At 38.4% G+C, this 15,386-nt stretch overlaps 1 protein-coding gene across 2 annotated transcripts; it reads right to left on the bottom strand.

Annotated features, from left to right (window-relative positions):
• Nucleotides 1-6,588: 6,588 nt before the first annotated feature.
• On the bottom strand, nt 6,589-12,936 carry ubxn2a (UBX domain protein 2A). 2 transcript variants are annotated; one of them, XM_041976396.1, is made up of 7 exons: nt 12,831-12,936; nt 12,363-12,425; nt 11,555-11,666; nt 10,038-10,147; nt 8,680-8,817; nt 8,142-8,303; nt 6,589-7,493 (listed from the first exon to the last, which is right to left on the bottom strand). In XM_041976396.1, the coding sequence occupies exons 2-7, from the start codon at nt 12,404-12,406 to the stop codon at nt 7,310-7,312; spliced, it is 750 nt and encodes a 249-aa protein (XP_041832330.1). In that variant the 5' UTR covers nt 12,407-12,425; nt 12,831-12,936; the 3' UTR covers nt 6,589-7,309. The 2 variants fall into 2 exon arrangements, with proteins under 2 accessions (XP_041832330.1, XP_041832331.1); XM_041976397.1 differs by lacking the exons at nt 12,363-12,425; nt 12,831-12,936 and having other exon boundaries at nt 11,566-11,666.
• Between the last annotated feature and the right edge of the window lie 2,450 nt (nt 12,937-15,386).

The raw sequence follows: 15,386 nt of genomic DNA on the forward strand, positions 1-15,386 counted from the left end.
GCCACCTTTGGTGATGTACCAACAACTTTATCCTTTCTATCAATTAAATGTGTCAGACCACACATAGGAGAAATATTACCCTTAAAAAAGAATTTTATTAATGTAAGGCCTTCAAAATCTTGATAAAAAGACAGGTAGATGGGCTATAGCACCATGAGACCACACTGGGTGTCACTCCTGTCAGTTAGGAATAACAAACTGTGGCTACTGTTCACACAGGTTGACCAAAACTGGACAACAGACGACTGGAACACACTTTGGGCCCCTTAACTACCAACATCACATGGTGTAAACACTACAGCTTAGGTACTGTTTCTGACTGCTTGACCATCCTGTTATAACCACAGTGTACCATCTTGTGATGCTAGAGTCTATAATACAATCCTACCATCCACCCCCTCCGAGCTTCTTTAAGACTTTTATATATATATATATATATATATATATATATATATATATATATATATATATATATATATATATATATATATATATATATTACATTTTATGGTTGTTTTTTATCATTTGTGTGAGGCTTTAATATAACTCAAAACATTGCATATTATTCAAATATTTCACAGCTCTCAAAATGTGGTAAATTGATCATTTCCAATTCCAATTTTCCCCCAAAAACTGCTATATGTTGTGCTGCAGATCCACATAGCTATTACTCATTGAGGTGTGAGGCTGCATTGTTATTGATTAACTTAAATCAAACAACAGATAGTGGTCACGGATGCAGAATTTTAAAGCTCAGTGGAATCAAACCAGATTGCATAAGTTTGTCCCATTTAGTTTCAGCTGTAGTGTAACTTGACTTTAACTTCTCTAATGTGTATCTGATCTGAGTTATATCAAACCTATTTCACAAGGTTTTATATATCTCAACCCAGTGGTTGAGTATTTTGCTGCACGACAGTGGGGCCAAATTTTAAGTGTACAATTGGTGGTGTTTTCCTTTATTGTAGGTTTATATGTTATCCTCTCAGTTCTCACAGGGGATCAGGAAAGTATTGTCTAATGTTTTTTCTTTTTATGAGAAATGATTTAGCTTGAACCCAAAAACACAGCCTTTTGTCTGCTTGGAGAATGGAATATAGCCCTTCCTACAATGATAGTTTTTTAAGGCCTTGTTCCATGAGATTTATGAGATATTAAGCTTTTGATTCTCCGGCAAAGTACTTTTCTAGGCAGATCTTTCAGTGGAAGATGTTTACACTCCATGGTAAGTCTCTCCTCAGAGCATGACAGCAAACATGTCAAGAAGGACTTGGCTGCTGAGCCCAGACCTCTCTATAAATTCCAAATATGCAAACCCCTCAACCGAAAACCACATTACTGACAGCGACAAAGGCACAACCGCAGAAAAGGTCAGACATATGACCAGCATTAGAGCGGGTATGTTTCTGATAATGCGTGAAGAGGAATGTGCAAAATGAAAGGTTGGCTGCTGCACAACCAAAAGGGTCATTCTGAAAGGAAATGTGGGAGTTAAAAGAAAGTTATTCTCTGCATGCTTAGGCTTATTAAATATGTAATACAAAGGAAATGTGCTCCCTTTAACTCTTTAGCCAGACCTACCCACCCTCCATCTCATCCCTCTGACTGAAAACTAAAATCCACAAAACCTGCACGTTCACCCTGCTTTTGCAGTAAAGCCTCACAGAGGGATTTTTAAGACAGGACATGACATTTCTACTACTGAGTTTCTTCCTTTGACCTTCACTATCCTGAGGATGTCAGCTCATCTTCCTCAGCCATGAGTGCTTTAAATATTGAAGATAGATAATGGTGTTCGCCTTCCTTCAGAGACCAGGAAGAAAGCCTGGAGAGACTGAAGCAAATCCGTACTTGTGTAAAAGCACACACATATATGTCTACAAAAAATATAGAAAGCTTCAGTCAAATAAGACCAGGCAGGATTTTATTTTTAAATTCCCTCCTCGTCATAGAGGGTGGGCTGGCTTTATAGGAATAAAAAAATAGAACTTTTATATATTAGACTGATTTAAGATGTATCTTTATTTTATTCATTTAAATGATGCTGTTTTGTTGTTGTTGTTGCTGTTGTGTTTTTCTGTTTCTGATGTGGTAAACAACAGTGGCTTATTGCAGGATCTTTTCTATGTGAAGGAAACATAACCCAGTGAAAACTTTGTGAGTGGAAGGTTTGCATAAACTAAAGGCTTCATAAAAGAAAATACAGATTTTTCACCACAAGGTGCAAGCCATTCAGAAACCTCACATATCGAAAATCCCGATTAGACTTGATTAAAATAACATTGTATAAAGCCAGAGTAGTTTTAGAGAAACTTTCATTAGTTATATGAAACTTACTGGAATGATGTGAAGAAAAGTATACAGAGGGATGCGTGGAAGAGCTTATGATGAGAATATGGCATCATCTGTAAAACATGTGGCGGCAGTGTGAAGGAATGAGCGTGCATATCTTTCAAGGTTGTGTTTACAATGTGACGAGGCCAGAAGCAGCAGCTGAATTCTGGAGTGTATCGGGATTTAGTGTGTTTGTATTCAGTAGAGTTGATTGGATGAGCCTCCTTAGCACAGATGGACAACCCAAAGCGTACTATGAGAGCAACCTGGGTGGGATTTCAAAAGTAAAATTATTTGAACTGAATGAAACTATTAATCCCAAAGAGAAATCAGATTGTAGTTGTATATATTATTCGCCAGAAGGAACTAAATAAGTAAATAAACAAACAAATAGACAAATAAACCCAAAATGAGAACAAACTGAATATTATGTAAGACTACTGCAGTGGCCTCCGCTGGTCCTGTACTGGTCCTTATTGCAGCAAAGCTGAAGAAACCTCTGACTGAAGACACTGGGTGTGTAGTATTGTCCATTGTGAACGCTTGTAACAAAAGATACTACATATCGTTTTTTTAAAATATAGGTTTAGTTATCATGACTGCATTTAAGCCCAGAAAAAAATAATTATTGATGTTAAACAGATGTTTTTCGAAAAGGTTTCATTAATCTTGAATAAAAATGCCCAGATTGAGTTACATTAACTGAATCTTTTATATACACTATTAAATACTTTATTTGAAAATGTTTTTTAGACTTAAATGTGTTGTGATCTGGATATACTTTTTTCACACATTTTTTATAAATAACCAATATACTTATAGGATTGGATTTTGTTTTTTCCTTTTAACCTTTTTAGAAAATAGGCAATTTTTTTTACAACAAATCACTGATTACATTTTATGCTAATACATGCTTTTAATATTGTTATCATAAAAGCCATTTTGATGTCATCATGCCTCATGGATAAACTCTCCCATCCTTGAAGAGATGGAGCAAGGTTTATTTATGTGTTGTTAGCCGCAGTGTGCAATTATTGTCTGCCATGGAAGACACTGAATGGCCTGAAATATGTCATTTGTTCCCATCTTCTCTTCCTGAACTTAATTATTACAATGAAGCGCTTAAACTAAGGGTTATAAAATACTTTTATGGAGTATCCCCGTGTCTAGCAAAAAATATGCTGTGAATATGATGCTACATGGTGGTTAAACACGGATTTGCTAAAAGTTAGCTCAAGCAAGGAAGGGCCAATAACAACTAATTTAACCTTAATTTAACAAAGGCCCTACCCATGAAAAAATGGTAAGAAAAGTCCAATTTTTTTAATATGAGGTCTTTATTTGGCCCTTTAACAAAATGTAACAAAAAAACAATTAAATTTTTTGGGGGGAGATATCTACCATTTATTACAATGTGATATTTTAAAAATATTATAATGTGGTTTTCTGCTTCTGGGTATCTATTAGAGAACAGAAGACAAGTATCAGATTGTGTTCAACAGGATTTTGAGCAAAGTTTATACCATGAATTGAAGCAAAATATCTTAGAAACTGTATGTAACAAATATGTCACATCTGGCTCTTATGGGTTAAAAACAAAGAGGATGAAGTGAAAAAAAAAAAAAAAAAAAAGATACAACAGCAAAGAAACACTTAGAAAAAATGTCTGCACTTGATAATCTTTACTACTTCACACTTAATTTCACCACAAAGCAAATCTTTGTTTACTTTGACTTTTGTCTTTTCTGTAGCACCAGCCCAACAAACAACTGCCCACAGTGCATTCATTTATTTCTAGGGCGGTCCCCAAGTGACAGTAAAATGGTATGACATGTAGAAATTAATTTGCAAAGCCCTAAGAAAAAGAGCCAGTTAAAATGTCTAAAACATATAAATGACCAGCTACCATGCTCTTTGTGGTTTTATAATGATCAGCTAACCAATCAGAGCAGACTGGTCTTTTTAGGAAGATGGGATGTAGAAGGTGACAAAAGGTGCCGCAGCACGAAACAGTATCAGAAAAGGAAAGTGTATCTTTTTACACACTCGCCAGCCACTTTATTCAGGATATCTTGCTAGTGCCAGGTTGGACTCCGTTTTCCTTCCGGAACTGTTTTAATTTTTTCAACAACATTCCTTCGGTCGCTGTAGCTTAGGAGGAAGAACAGTCATCTTTAAACCGGAAGGTAGGTGGTTTGATTCCAGGCTTCCACTGACTATGTGTTGAAGTGTCCTTGGGCAAGATACTTAACCCCACGTTGCCTCCTGGGATATGACTGGTTTGAGTGTATGAGTGAATGTGACAGGTAATGTAAAGCACTTTGAGTGGTCAAACTGACTGGAAAAGCACTATATAAGTAGAAGTCCACTTACCATTCCTCAGGGATTTTGCTCCATATGATAGCATCACACAGTTGCTGCAAATTTGTTGGCTGCCCATTCGTGATGAGAATCTCCCGTTTTACTACATCCCAAAGGTGCTCTATTGGATTGAGACCATTGGATTGATTGTGGAGGCCATTGGAGTACAGTGAATTCATTGTCATGTTGAAGAAACCTATTTGAAATGATTTGAGCTTTGTGACATGGTGCATTATCTTGCTAGAAGTTGCCTTCAGTAGATGGGTACATTGTGGTCATAAGCAGAACTGGGGCAAGGCATATACACACTAAATGGCTGCTTATGGCCCCCATGCCACCAAGTGGCAGTTGAGTGCACTTAAAATGTCAATATATCTCGATTTCTTTTTTTTTTTTTTTCATTTAATGCTAATTTATTATTGGACTATTTAAATAAAAATGGTAATGCAAACACTATACTATACTATTATACTATTTTAATCATGGCTGTATTCCGACTATAATACTGGTTAATCAATTCCTCTTGAGGGCTGCTCCCTCAATGGTGTATGGTGCATGTGTATAGTTTTTTGCACCGTGGAGGGTTCCACAGTCTCTGAGGTTTACTAATGTAAGAAGTCAAGGATATCACTCTAAATGAATTAAAAGGTATAAACCAGGGGTAGCCAACGTTGGTCCTCGAGGGCACCAATCCGGCAGGTTTTCCAGATTTCCCTGCTCCAGCACACCTGACTCAAATTAAATGGAGCCAAAAGCCTATAAGGATCTCCACAATGACTCGTTAGTTTAAGTCAGGTGTGTTGGAGCACAGAAATCTGGAAAACCTGCCGGATTGGTGCCCTCGAGGACCGACGTTGGCTACCCCTGGTATAAACTAATATCAGACCATTTTTCTGAATTTGAAAATCATACTAGTATGATGTATGGAAACAAAAAATAATGCAAATGAAGGGATGCTCCAGTGTTGCATTGGCAGTTGGGCCACTATATCAAATTACTTAAGAGCTCCATTAAGATTCTGATCCTACATCTGAATGTTGCAGCTGAAGTAAAACTCATCAGACCAGGTAACATTTTCCAGTCTTCTGTTGTCCAATTTTAATGAGTCTGTGTGAATTGTAGCCTCAGCTTCCTGTTCTTAACTGACAGGAGTTGCACCTGGTGTGGTCTTCTGCTGCTGTCTTCTGCTTCAAGGTTTGAACGGTTGTGCGTTCAGAGATGTTATTCTGCATTCCTTGGCTGTAACGAGTGGCTCTTTGGGTTACTGTTGCCTTTCTATCGTCTCCAACCCATTCTCCTCTCCTGATCTCTGACATAAAAAAAACAAAAAAACAAACAAAAGAAAAAAAAACAACACATTTTTGTCCAGACAACTGTCACTCACTGGATATTTTGTCTTTTTCAGACCATTCTCTGTAAATACTAGATGGTTTTGTGAGAATCCCAGTAGATCTGCAGCTTCTAACATACTCAGACCAACAACCATGTCAGATTCAAGGACTGACAGCGTTTCCTAACAGCAGCATCGAGCCAAATTTTTATTTTTATTTTTATAGTCAGTTAAGAGACAGAAACTAGTGTCAGGTTGTACATGTACTTTGTGTGTGAGAGTAGAAGCATGTATGCATCTTTAAATTATGTTATATACTTGGATTTTTATATGCATAAATGTGTGCTGCTTTATTCATGAAAAGTATAAATAAAATTTCATTTAAATACCCTTTCTTCCTTATTCTGATTCTGTTTCAACTTCATCATCATGACGTCTACATGACTAAATGTACTGAATTGCTGCCATGTGATTGGCTGATTAGTTATTTGCGCTAATAAGCAACTGAACAGGTGTACCTCAAAATATGGTATTTGTAGTACAAAAACAAACAAAATACCCAGTCAACCTTGAGGAGAATTTTTATTATCATAGTTTTGATTTGTGATATGTTTTCCTACTCATACATAAAACAAAGGGAAATATTAACAGGAAACACATCAAATAAAAACCCAACGGATCCCAAAAGAAAGAAAAAAAAAACAAACCAAGATAAATAACTTCTTTATGGAGATAATATGCAAACAAAACATAATATAATCATTAGTGTACAACTGTAAACTTAACCCATCAGTCCTGTATAGAAGTGCATATAACAGAAAGTAGTGATTGCACTTTGGGAAGACTTCAGAGACTTTGTTGTGGATGGATGTGGGACTGTGGCTGTGAGGTGAAGCGGAGGAGGAGCTTAGATGTTGCAGATTAAAACAAATGAGCACACAGAGTTGATCATCTGTTGGATGATGTCATTTTTATTTATTTATTTATTTATTTTTTGCAGTTTGCGGGTTAAAGGCAGACCTGTTGGCAGGTGACTCCTCCAGAGTGAGAACACCAAGCAATCACTGTCAACGCCTCCTCAGCTGCACCTTTGTGAATAATCTGGCGAGCTACCCCCACAAAGACACCACAGAGGGGAATAAGAATCATCAAATGCAGTACCAACTGGAGGGTAGAGAAATAAATATTCTGAGGTTGCTATTAGGAGGATAGCGATGTGTCAGTGGAAGGAAGAGGGGTGGGTGAGGGAGTCACATGCTAGGTTGGATTATGGGGCCCTGTTGGTCAGGAGTGTCCAAAAGGAGCCTGTGTGTTCAGGGGTCTCTGGATAATGACAGCATTGGCCAAATCTGCCTCTTCTAAACTCAATTCTTTGTCGTTAAGCTCTCGGAAAGGGAGTGAAGTCGTCAGGGTGAAAGGTGGGCAGCTCCTCTGGCAGCGTGCCACAAAATCTTGAACATCAGTGATACTAAAGGAGAAATACAACAAACAGATCAGGACAGAGGAATACCAATAAAAAGACTAACATGACAAGGATTATAAAATTCCGTGCTACACATCTTTAGCAGCACAGCATTCTTAGCCAAATACTTTACTCCCTATTGTGACACGTGATTTCTCTCTGAGGCAGTATACTAGAACATCATCTATTATTAATGCCCACCCGGCATATACATGCAATCCTATGGCAGCCCTTCCCCTTTCACATAGGCTAGCTTAAGGTTGGAGGGGTTGATGCCTCTCTATCCTTTAGCCTGTTATATAAGGCTGCAAGAGAGTTACACAATCCCCTCACTGGGGATTTTATAGATCCATGCTGTTGCTACATCTCAGATTATGTTTTCTGCAGCCTCATGCACCATGCCTTCAAACTCCAGCAGACAAGAACAAAGCATTACGTAATCCTAAAAACAAACCCTCCCCTCACCACCTCTCCAGCTACAACAAGCAAAAATCTTTAGTCATCCCCCTGAACTACTTATTTTGCAGCGATGCTCGAGATTATGGGATTTGCAGACAGCCCAGAGGGACCACAGAGCGTCAACACATTCCCCATGTAGAATACTTTCTCTATATCTGAAGTGGTGTGTTTTAGCCTTGATGATGTGATACACACCGATGTGATAGGTTAAACCTCTGCACCAGTCTCCTGCCATCAGCCAACCAGATCTGCAGGGAGGTAACAGGAAGGGCGTGGTCTAGTGTTACCATGGGAATAGGAGGAGATTCTCCATCCTCGTGCACAGATGGTGACCTGGCCACAACTCTGGGAGCAACACTGGGAAAAGACAGCAAATAAATGGCAGATTAACCATCAGTTTAGAGTGTGAGAGGTGGATTTTTCCCTCTTTCTAAAGTTGCAAGGGGTTCTAAAATTATAACCAGTCTTATTTATTTATTAGTTTCTAGATGAGCTGGTATTCATGTAAAATAGCTGAGATTCTCGTGGTGTTAAGCCGACAGTTTAAATAGTCAGATTTACTTTTAGGTGCGTTGTTTAGTGGACTTACAGGGACATCTAGTGGTAAAAAGTAATATGGCAGTAAGTTTAGACTAAATTTAGGAATCTTATTTTAACAATCACTATTTGTTGCTAAGCAAAATAACTCTTTGTGCCATTTTAAAATTTAGTTCTCCCAGCAACAAGCTCCCACCTGCCAAGTCGGTATCCTCGACCACTGAAAGGATGAAAAGTCTTCTTTTTGGGAACGTAATTTTCCTCCTTAAGATCCTCCACACTGATCTCCAGCTCCTCCTCTTCTGCTCTGCTCTCCCACTCTGCTGGAAGCTCCCTGGAACATGTTATAAATCAGTTTGGGAGACTTGTCAGATCAATCAATATGACAAACGGGCCACACAAATGGGAATAATGCTTTATCTATTTGAAGTCGCCTGGTTGTGGTTTGTAGCCAGGATGTATTTGCTGCAAATTCCCTGTTCGGTAGATTGATGCTGCTTGACTGTAGGAACAACCCAATGAATCATACAAAAGCAAACATCCCCTTAGGTGTGACTTACATGAAGGATTAGGCTCTCCCTGTCAATGAAGTCCAGATGTCTTTAAGTTTTTTGCTTCTTTTATAATTTGAGTAGCATTGTATGAATTTTGAAAGAGCAGAAAAACACTCGACCACAACAATTTTTTTGGCTAGCTGTGGATTGTTTTGATATTAGTTGCCCAGATGGGTCATATAAAAATGAATTTGGTGCGGTTTCTAAATATGAAGAGTAAAGAATAAAAATAAAAAACAAACTAAAAAAAAGAAAAAAAAACTGTAGGAAACACTGAAAACCAGAGAACAATGGACAAAAGCACAAAAACGCTGTTTATGGTGCTGATTTGGAACATTGTGATTTGCAGTTTGGCTGCAATGATAACACATAAAAGCATCAACAATGGATGCATGACGTGCGTTTCTGCTGCACATCTAACCACTCTGCAGCCAGGTTCTACCTACGGTTTCAATATGGCTTCTATTTTCTATGCAGGAGGTAAGCACCATGGAAGCAAAGTATACATCAAAAACATTCATATCAGCAACAAAACATGGGTAGACAATCTATCAGATACTAAAAATATACACTGCCCATCCAAAAGAAAAAACACCGTCACCACCTGGATTTAACTAAGAAAACAGATAACAGCCTCCCATTGGATGATTACTGCAAGGAGGATTATGTTTTAACCCTAACCGATGTAGCAAGTAGCTTCTCATTTCTTAAACAACCATGTCAGAAAACCCATCCAGTGGTCATAGAAAATATGTTCATCTGCCAAATTACAGGCATGCATCAAACAAAGTAAACATCAAAGAAGGTCTTGAAAAAACTCTAATTAGGTTAAAAAATGTCCAACATTTGTTGAAAAGAAGGATAGAGGGGAACCAAACTCATCACAGAAATAAAAAGCAAAACAAATAAGTAAGAACGTGACAGATTTCCTTTTTTATTACTGATTTCAAAATGTTTGCCTCTACTTGATTTGGATCTCAGATGTGCTAATTAAACTTACCCTCTCTTTATGGCCTCCAGGAAATCTTGATTTGCTGGTACAGAGTAGCTGCGAAACTCCCCATCATTTACAGTGAAGCCATCCTTCCACAGCCTCACCACCATCTCCACCTGGAATGAAGATAGTTAACAAAATCAGTGTACATGTTTACATTGGACACACGGCTGGTAACATTGTTAGATAAGAACACACACAACCCGTCATTTCCTCCAGGATACAGCTTAAACCCCAGTTCTTGGTTTACTATTGGATTTGTAAACATAACTTCACTAACAGCTAAATCCACCATCCAACTGCTGAAATACACAACGGCAAACAAGGAGGAAAATACCACTAAGCCTCTATAAATATGCACAACTATTCATGCTTTACTTTTTATGTAAACCATCTTTTGTATTACTTAGAAAGTTGCCTATATGAATTAAATAGGCTGGGGTTATCAACATAACAGACATGATAAGAGCTGGTGGGATTCTCTAAACGTCAAGGAAAGGACTTTGTAGAGTCTTCCTCTACAAAGGAAAAATTGGACCTTACTTTATGAAAATAAAGCACATATTTCCTTCCTACAAATCCGTACAGCTGTTACAGTCAAGAAAGTGAAACACAGTCATATTTTTCTTCCATGGTTTTACCATTCTTGATAATGACTGAACATTTTATGTCTTACAACAGGATTATGATATAAACTTAACCTAAAAAGTAAGAAAATTTGTATCTGGTTCATCAATTCCTTGATGATCAATGCTTCTTGGCAATAAATCAAACCTTGTTGGAAAGCTGAACTATTTCCATTTTAAATGGAGCCACATTTAAAAGGAAAATGCATTTGTGGGTTGAGCTTTAAAGTCAAATATGTGGGTTGTGCCAAAGAAAAATGAGCCAAATCTTCTCTCCTGATGCCAAATAGCATGGACCCTGTAACAGCAGCCAGTTGGGACAACAGGGTCAAAGGATGCAGAGAATACTATCCTGGCTGGTTGCAGAGTGATATGGAGATGAGATTCTGCAACCAGTGGCATCTCCACATTCTGGGACTGAACTCCTGTCCTTCAAGATGACAATGCTTAGCTCCAGTATTTATGTGTTATTTACTATTTCACTGTACCCATGCATCATTAAAAGATAATCTTCAGTTATTAAAAGAGTTTAGTTACTATATGGCATAAATAAACTACACACATATTAAATACATTTAACAAATTATGTTAAATAAGGATAAAAAATATCTATGACAGTTTAGAAGTATGGTGCACATTATTCTACCTAATCAAAGTATAAGCAAGCTGCTTCTATTTAAGCAAATATCTAATGTATGCAAATATAAATTCAGTAGAGTATAAATGATTATTGCATCCATATTCATTTAATTCAGAGCCTATGTGTTCATAATTGTATTTTTCCCATGTTAATTACACACACACACAAAAACTTTTTGGACACCAAAGTATGATGTGAATCCATTGTGTCACTGTGTAGTGCAGAGATAAGATGGCTTGAGTGAATTTATCTTTGACCTTTGACGTGCCTGAAGCATCATAACAGATCTTCTCCACCTCATCAAGGAGGTCTTCAACCGAAAAACTGCGACTCATTGGAGCCTCCTCTTCATTGTCCTCACTCACAGCCCTGCAAACGATCAAATGTTGCTCAATACACTGATATATATCAGTGCTTTTTCAAACTTTTTGAGCCACCACCCTTAAGATAGCATAGGTTGGTGTTCGGAAACCCCATGCGACAACTTAGTAATAAATGGTGTGATGTATCGGATGAGTCATCCTGCAGCATCCTTTAAATGTAAGGCTGGAAAGCTGTCCAAATCTATATAATAAGGGGCATAAAGTGGCTTTTAGGTGGTTCGCCGCCGTGACAAGGCACCTACATGCCCAAAAGCAGCTTCTTTTGCAATGATAAATTCAAATTTAGATTTTTAATATGGCATGATTACTAACTTTGTTGTTTGTTATTGTGTTTAAAAATTAATGTGCTAATTTCAAAGATTTATGTCTTTGTTAATGGTTTATTTTTAACAGCCCTGGTTTAAAAAAAAAAAAAAAAAAAAAAAAAAAGCCAAATTTATCTTATAAATGTAGGCATTATTCGTTTTACATTTATCTGTTGACCCCCAAGTTTGAAAACCACTGGTATATATAACCTGAAGGCGTTCAAAGGGTTTGACCTATACAAACATGTCATAATGAGTTCAAACACCCCCCCTAAAGCATGTTTAAATCCTTATAGTCAACATAAGAAAATTGTTTTTTTGACACATAACTGTGTAGCTAAACAAATTTCTCATTGTAAAGGATTTCTATGACTTACCACTGTTCATCTTTCTCACCCCCCACAGCGTCAAACTCTTTCATGACGCTCTGTATGATCCATCTAAAAAAAAAACAACAACAACATGCTAACGCAAAGGCACCAGGGCCTGGCACGGCTTTCAAATGAGTCTACTTGATATTTGCTATGGGTTAACCTTTATTTTTTTCACAGGTTTACTAGGTAAATTTAATCACAATATTACAGTGCAGCATAACAGTGTTAAAATACAAAACGTAGTGGAATTTCGGGGGGAAACTGACGTTTTAATAAAGCTGGTCGATAAATAACCAGATACCCAAGCAGCCCGTGGCGTTATCGTTATTTGTGAAGGTGGGCGTCACAGGAGAAGCCTTGCACTCACGACACAGGAGCCAGACATAAAAAACGTGGCTTTTTATGGCCTACAGACACAGCAGATGTTTATATACATGCGCGTATTAAGGGTAAGGTCAAATGCTGATTTACCAGTCCGCGTTTTGTCGGTTAATCCTGGGCTGCACATCTGCAGTCATAAGTTTTCGGGCAGCGGCTCTTCTGCTGAGCAAGAGGTGTGACGTAACAGTGCCGTAAGTCAGCTCATATTGTCGTGATAGTACCACACTGCAAAACTCAGCATATCTTGATCTTATTGAAACCGCTGATACAATGCAAAATGGTTCAGTCCTTTGTATTTCTTTACCTGTCCCTGCTGAACTCCTTAAAATACATTTGCAAACACATGGATGTACATATACATGTTCATGTAAATGTGTAAAAGTATTGACCTCCCCCCTCACCACCACCCCACTGCTTTTTTTTTTTTTTTTTTTTTTTCCTCAGCCAAGATGATCCCGCACTGTCATTTGACATACCTCAGCCTTTTCTCCCTGTTTTCTTTCCTTAAGAACAGGGGCGTTGCTAGGCATAAAGCTCTACTGGGGCACAGGCCCCCTATCACATATCCCTCTGACTTTATTAAAGGAAACATGGGAAGGAGACCAAGGATAGGATAAACTTGTTAATGTTCTATCCCATGTTATCCAAATGAGAGAGAAACCGCAAATGATGAGTAAGTTAGCCCAGAAATGCATGGCAGAGGCACAGCAGTCACAAAAAGAATGATATGATTGTACAGCCAGAGAGAGAATCTTTGAGCCAGGCAAAAAGGTGCTGGTGATGCTACCGGCAGCAGATAGTAAGCTGCTGGCAAAATGGCAGGGTCCCTTTGAAGTACAAAGGAAGTTAGGCCCCACTACTTACCAAGTTGCCACTCCAGGGCTTCAGCGATCCAGTAGAGTGCTCCATGTCAGTCTACTTTAGAAGTGGGTCCCATGCACTGAGAAAGTGGTGTGGGGGAGGAAGAAAAGGTGGATCCATATCTACCATCGCTGTCTGCTGCTGACCTGGATTTGAACCATCTCACCAAAGAACAACAGTCTGAGGTAAAATCTTTGATTAATTCAGACATATTTCAAGAATAACCTGGCCGCACAAATCTGGTTGAACATGATATTGTGTTAAAGGCAGAGGCACCAGTGAAACATATGAGTTACAGTATACTGGAGCACTTCCTGGGGGTGCTGAAGAAGGAAGTGGATCTTACGTTGTCTCTGGGAATCATCCAATTTTCTAAGAGTGAGTGGTGTAACCAGTATTTAAGTTCCCCTTTGTTTCATGTCTGTTAGGTCAGTTTGGTTCTTGTGTTAATTTGGTTTCTGTGAGTTGCATGTTAAACGATTGGTTTAAAGTTTTTCTGAGTTATTGTTATACCTTTTGTTTAGTTTTGTTCATTTGACCTCTTTTAAGGGCCCTGAAATGTTTTGTGAGTATTTTGTTTGGGTAAATAAAACCCATTCTTTTTGAAACCACCTGTGTTCTTGTCCTTCACCAGCTTGGTCCCTCACATTCTTATTTGCAGATGATGGAGCCATCTGGATAAGAGGAAGGAACCTGACATACATTTTCAATCCAATCCAAAAAGCTTTGGAGGAAATAATTGCATGGGCAAATGACTGGTGTTTCAAAATCTCTATGGACAAAGCAAAAATTAATGTTTTTTGTGCCTAAAAGAGAGTACTAGATAAGAGAGAGAGAGAGTTAAGCAGCATATAATTTTAGGAATGTGGCCTGATGAGTGGCTGACCTGAAAAACTAATATTGAGAAACTTTGTGTGAAATGTGAAAGACTTATTAATGTCCTTTGATGTTTTAGCAGGATCTGAGTGGGGTGCTAGTAAGGAGTTACTGTTAATGATATACAGAGCCAGTGTAATGTCCGTCTTAAATTATGGCTGCGTAGCGTAAGGATCAGCTGCCTTGTGAGTGATAAAGAAGCTGGATGTAATTCAGGCAAAGGCTTTAAGAGTCTGCAGCAGAGCTTTTATTACTACTCCAGTGTTAGCTTTGTTGATAGCAATGGGAGAACTTTCACTAATACTCGGAAGACACAAACGGGGATTAAAGTATCTCATGAAAATAAAAGGACGGGATGAGGCCAGTCCAGTTAAGGGTATGGATAATTGGCAGATGTGACTGTTTTAGTTGGAGGACACTCCAGCAGTTCATAAGGAAAAGTCATTGTAATGCAGCCAAGCAACTCTCTCTGTCACCTGTGGCAGAAACTATAAAGAAACATGTGCACCGATGAACTGCAGCATTTGAAAGATGGGGATCAGTCTGCAGAAGGGACTGAAATCAATTACAAAATTGCCCAGGAACTGGTTATGCAGTGCTGTCTCTTCCATGCCCTTCCATGTCTCCAACCAGCATCCCCACAATGTGTTACCCAGTCCCATCCCCATTGTTTTCCTGCTAACCAGAGGCAGATGTGTGCAGTTTGCCTACACACTCTCTCGTGTTTCTCAGCTGCTTGTTGCGTACACATATGCTGACTCTGGAGCTCTGGGTCATGGTCCAACATGCAGAGCCCTGCCAGTTTGTTGTTCTTTGTGTGGCAGCAGCAGGTCAGCCTGCTCTACCATGATGTCATTGGTTGCTGGTTGTGAAATACTTGAGGAAACAAGAACCTTAACAATAAGATTT

Source organism: Melanotaenia boesemani, chromosome 22, assembly GCF_017639745.1.
Source record: "Melanotaenia boesemani isolate fMelBoe1 chromosome 22, fMelBoe1.pri, whole genome shotgun sequence".
NCBI lineage: Eukaryota > Metazoa > Chordata > Actinopteri > Atheriniformes > Melanotaeniidae > Melanotaenia > Melanotaenia boesemani.

Bases quoted from the DNA above. Each gene is read 5' to 3' on its own strand.
- ubxn2a (XM_041976396.1), bottom strand. From the start codon at position 12,406: ATGAAAGAGTTTGACGCTGTGGGGGGTGAGAAAGATGAACAGTG. The intron at 11,667-12,362 runs GTAAGTCATAGA...GATCGTTTGCAG, and splicing joins GGTGAGAAAGATGAACAGTG to GGCTGTGAGTGAGGACAATG. The intron at 8,818-10,037 runs GTAAGTTTAATT...AACATGTTCCAG, and splicing joins CTGGAGGCCATAAAGAGAGG to GGAGCTTCCAGCAGAGTGGG.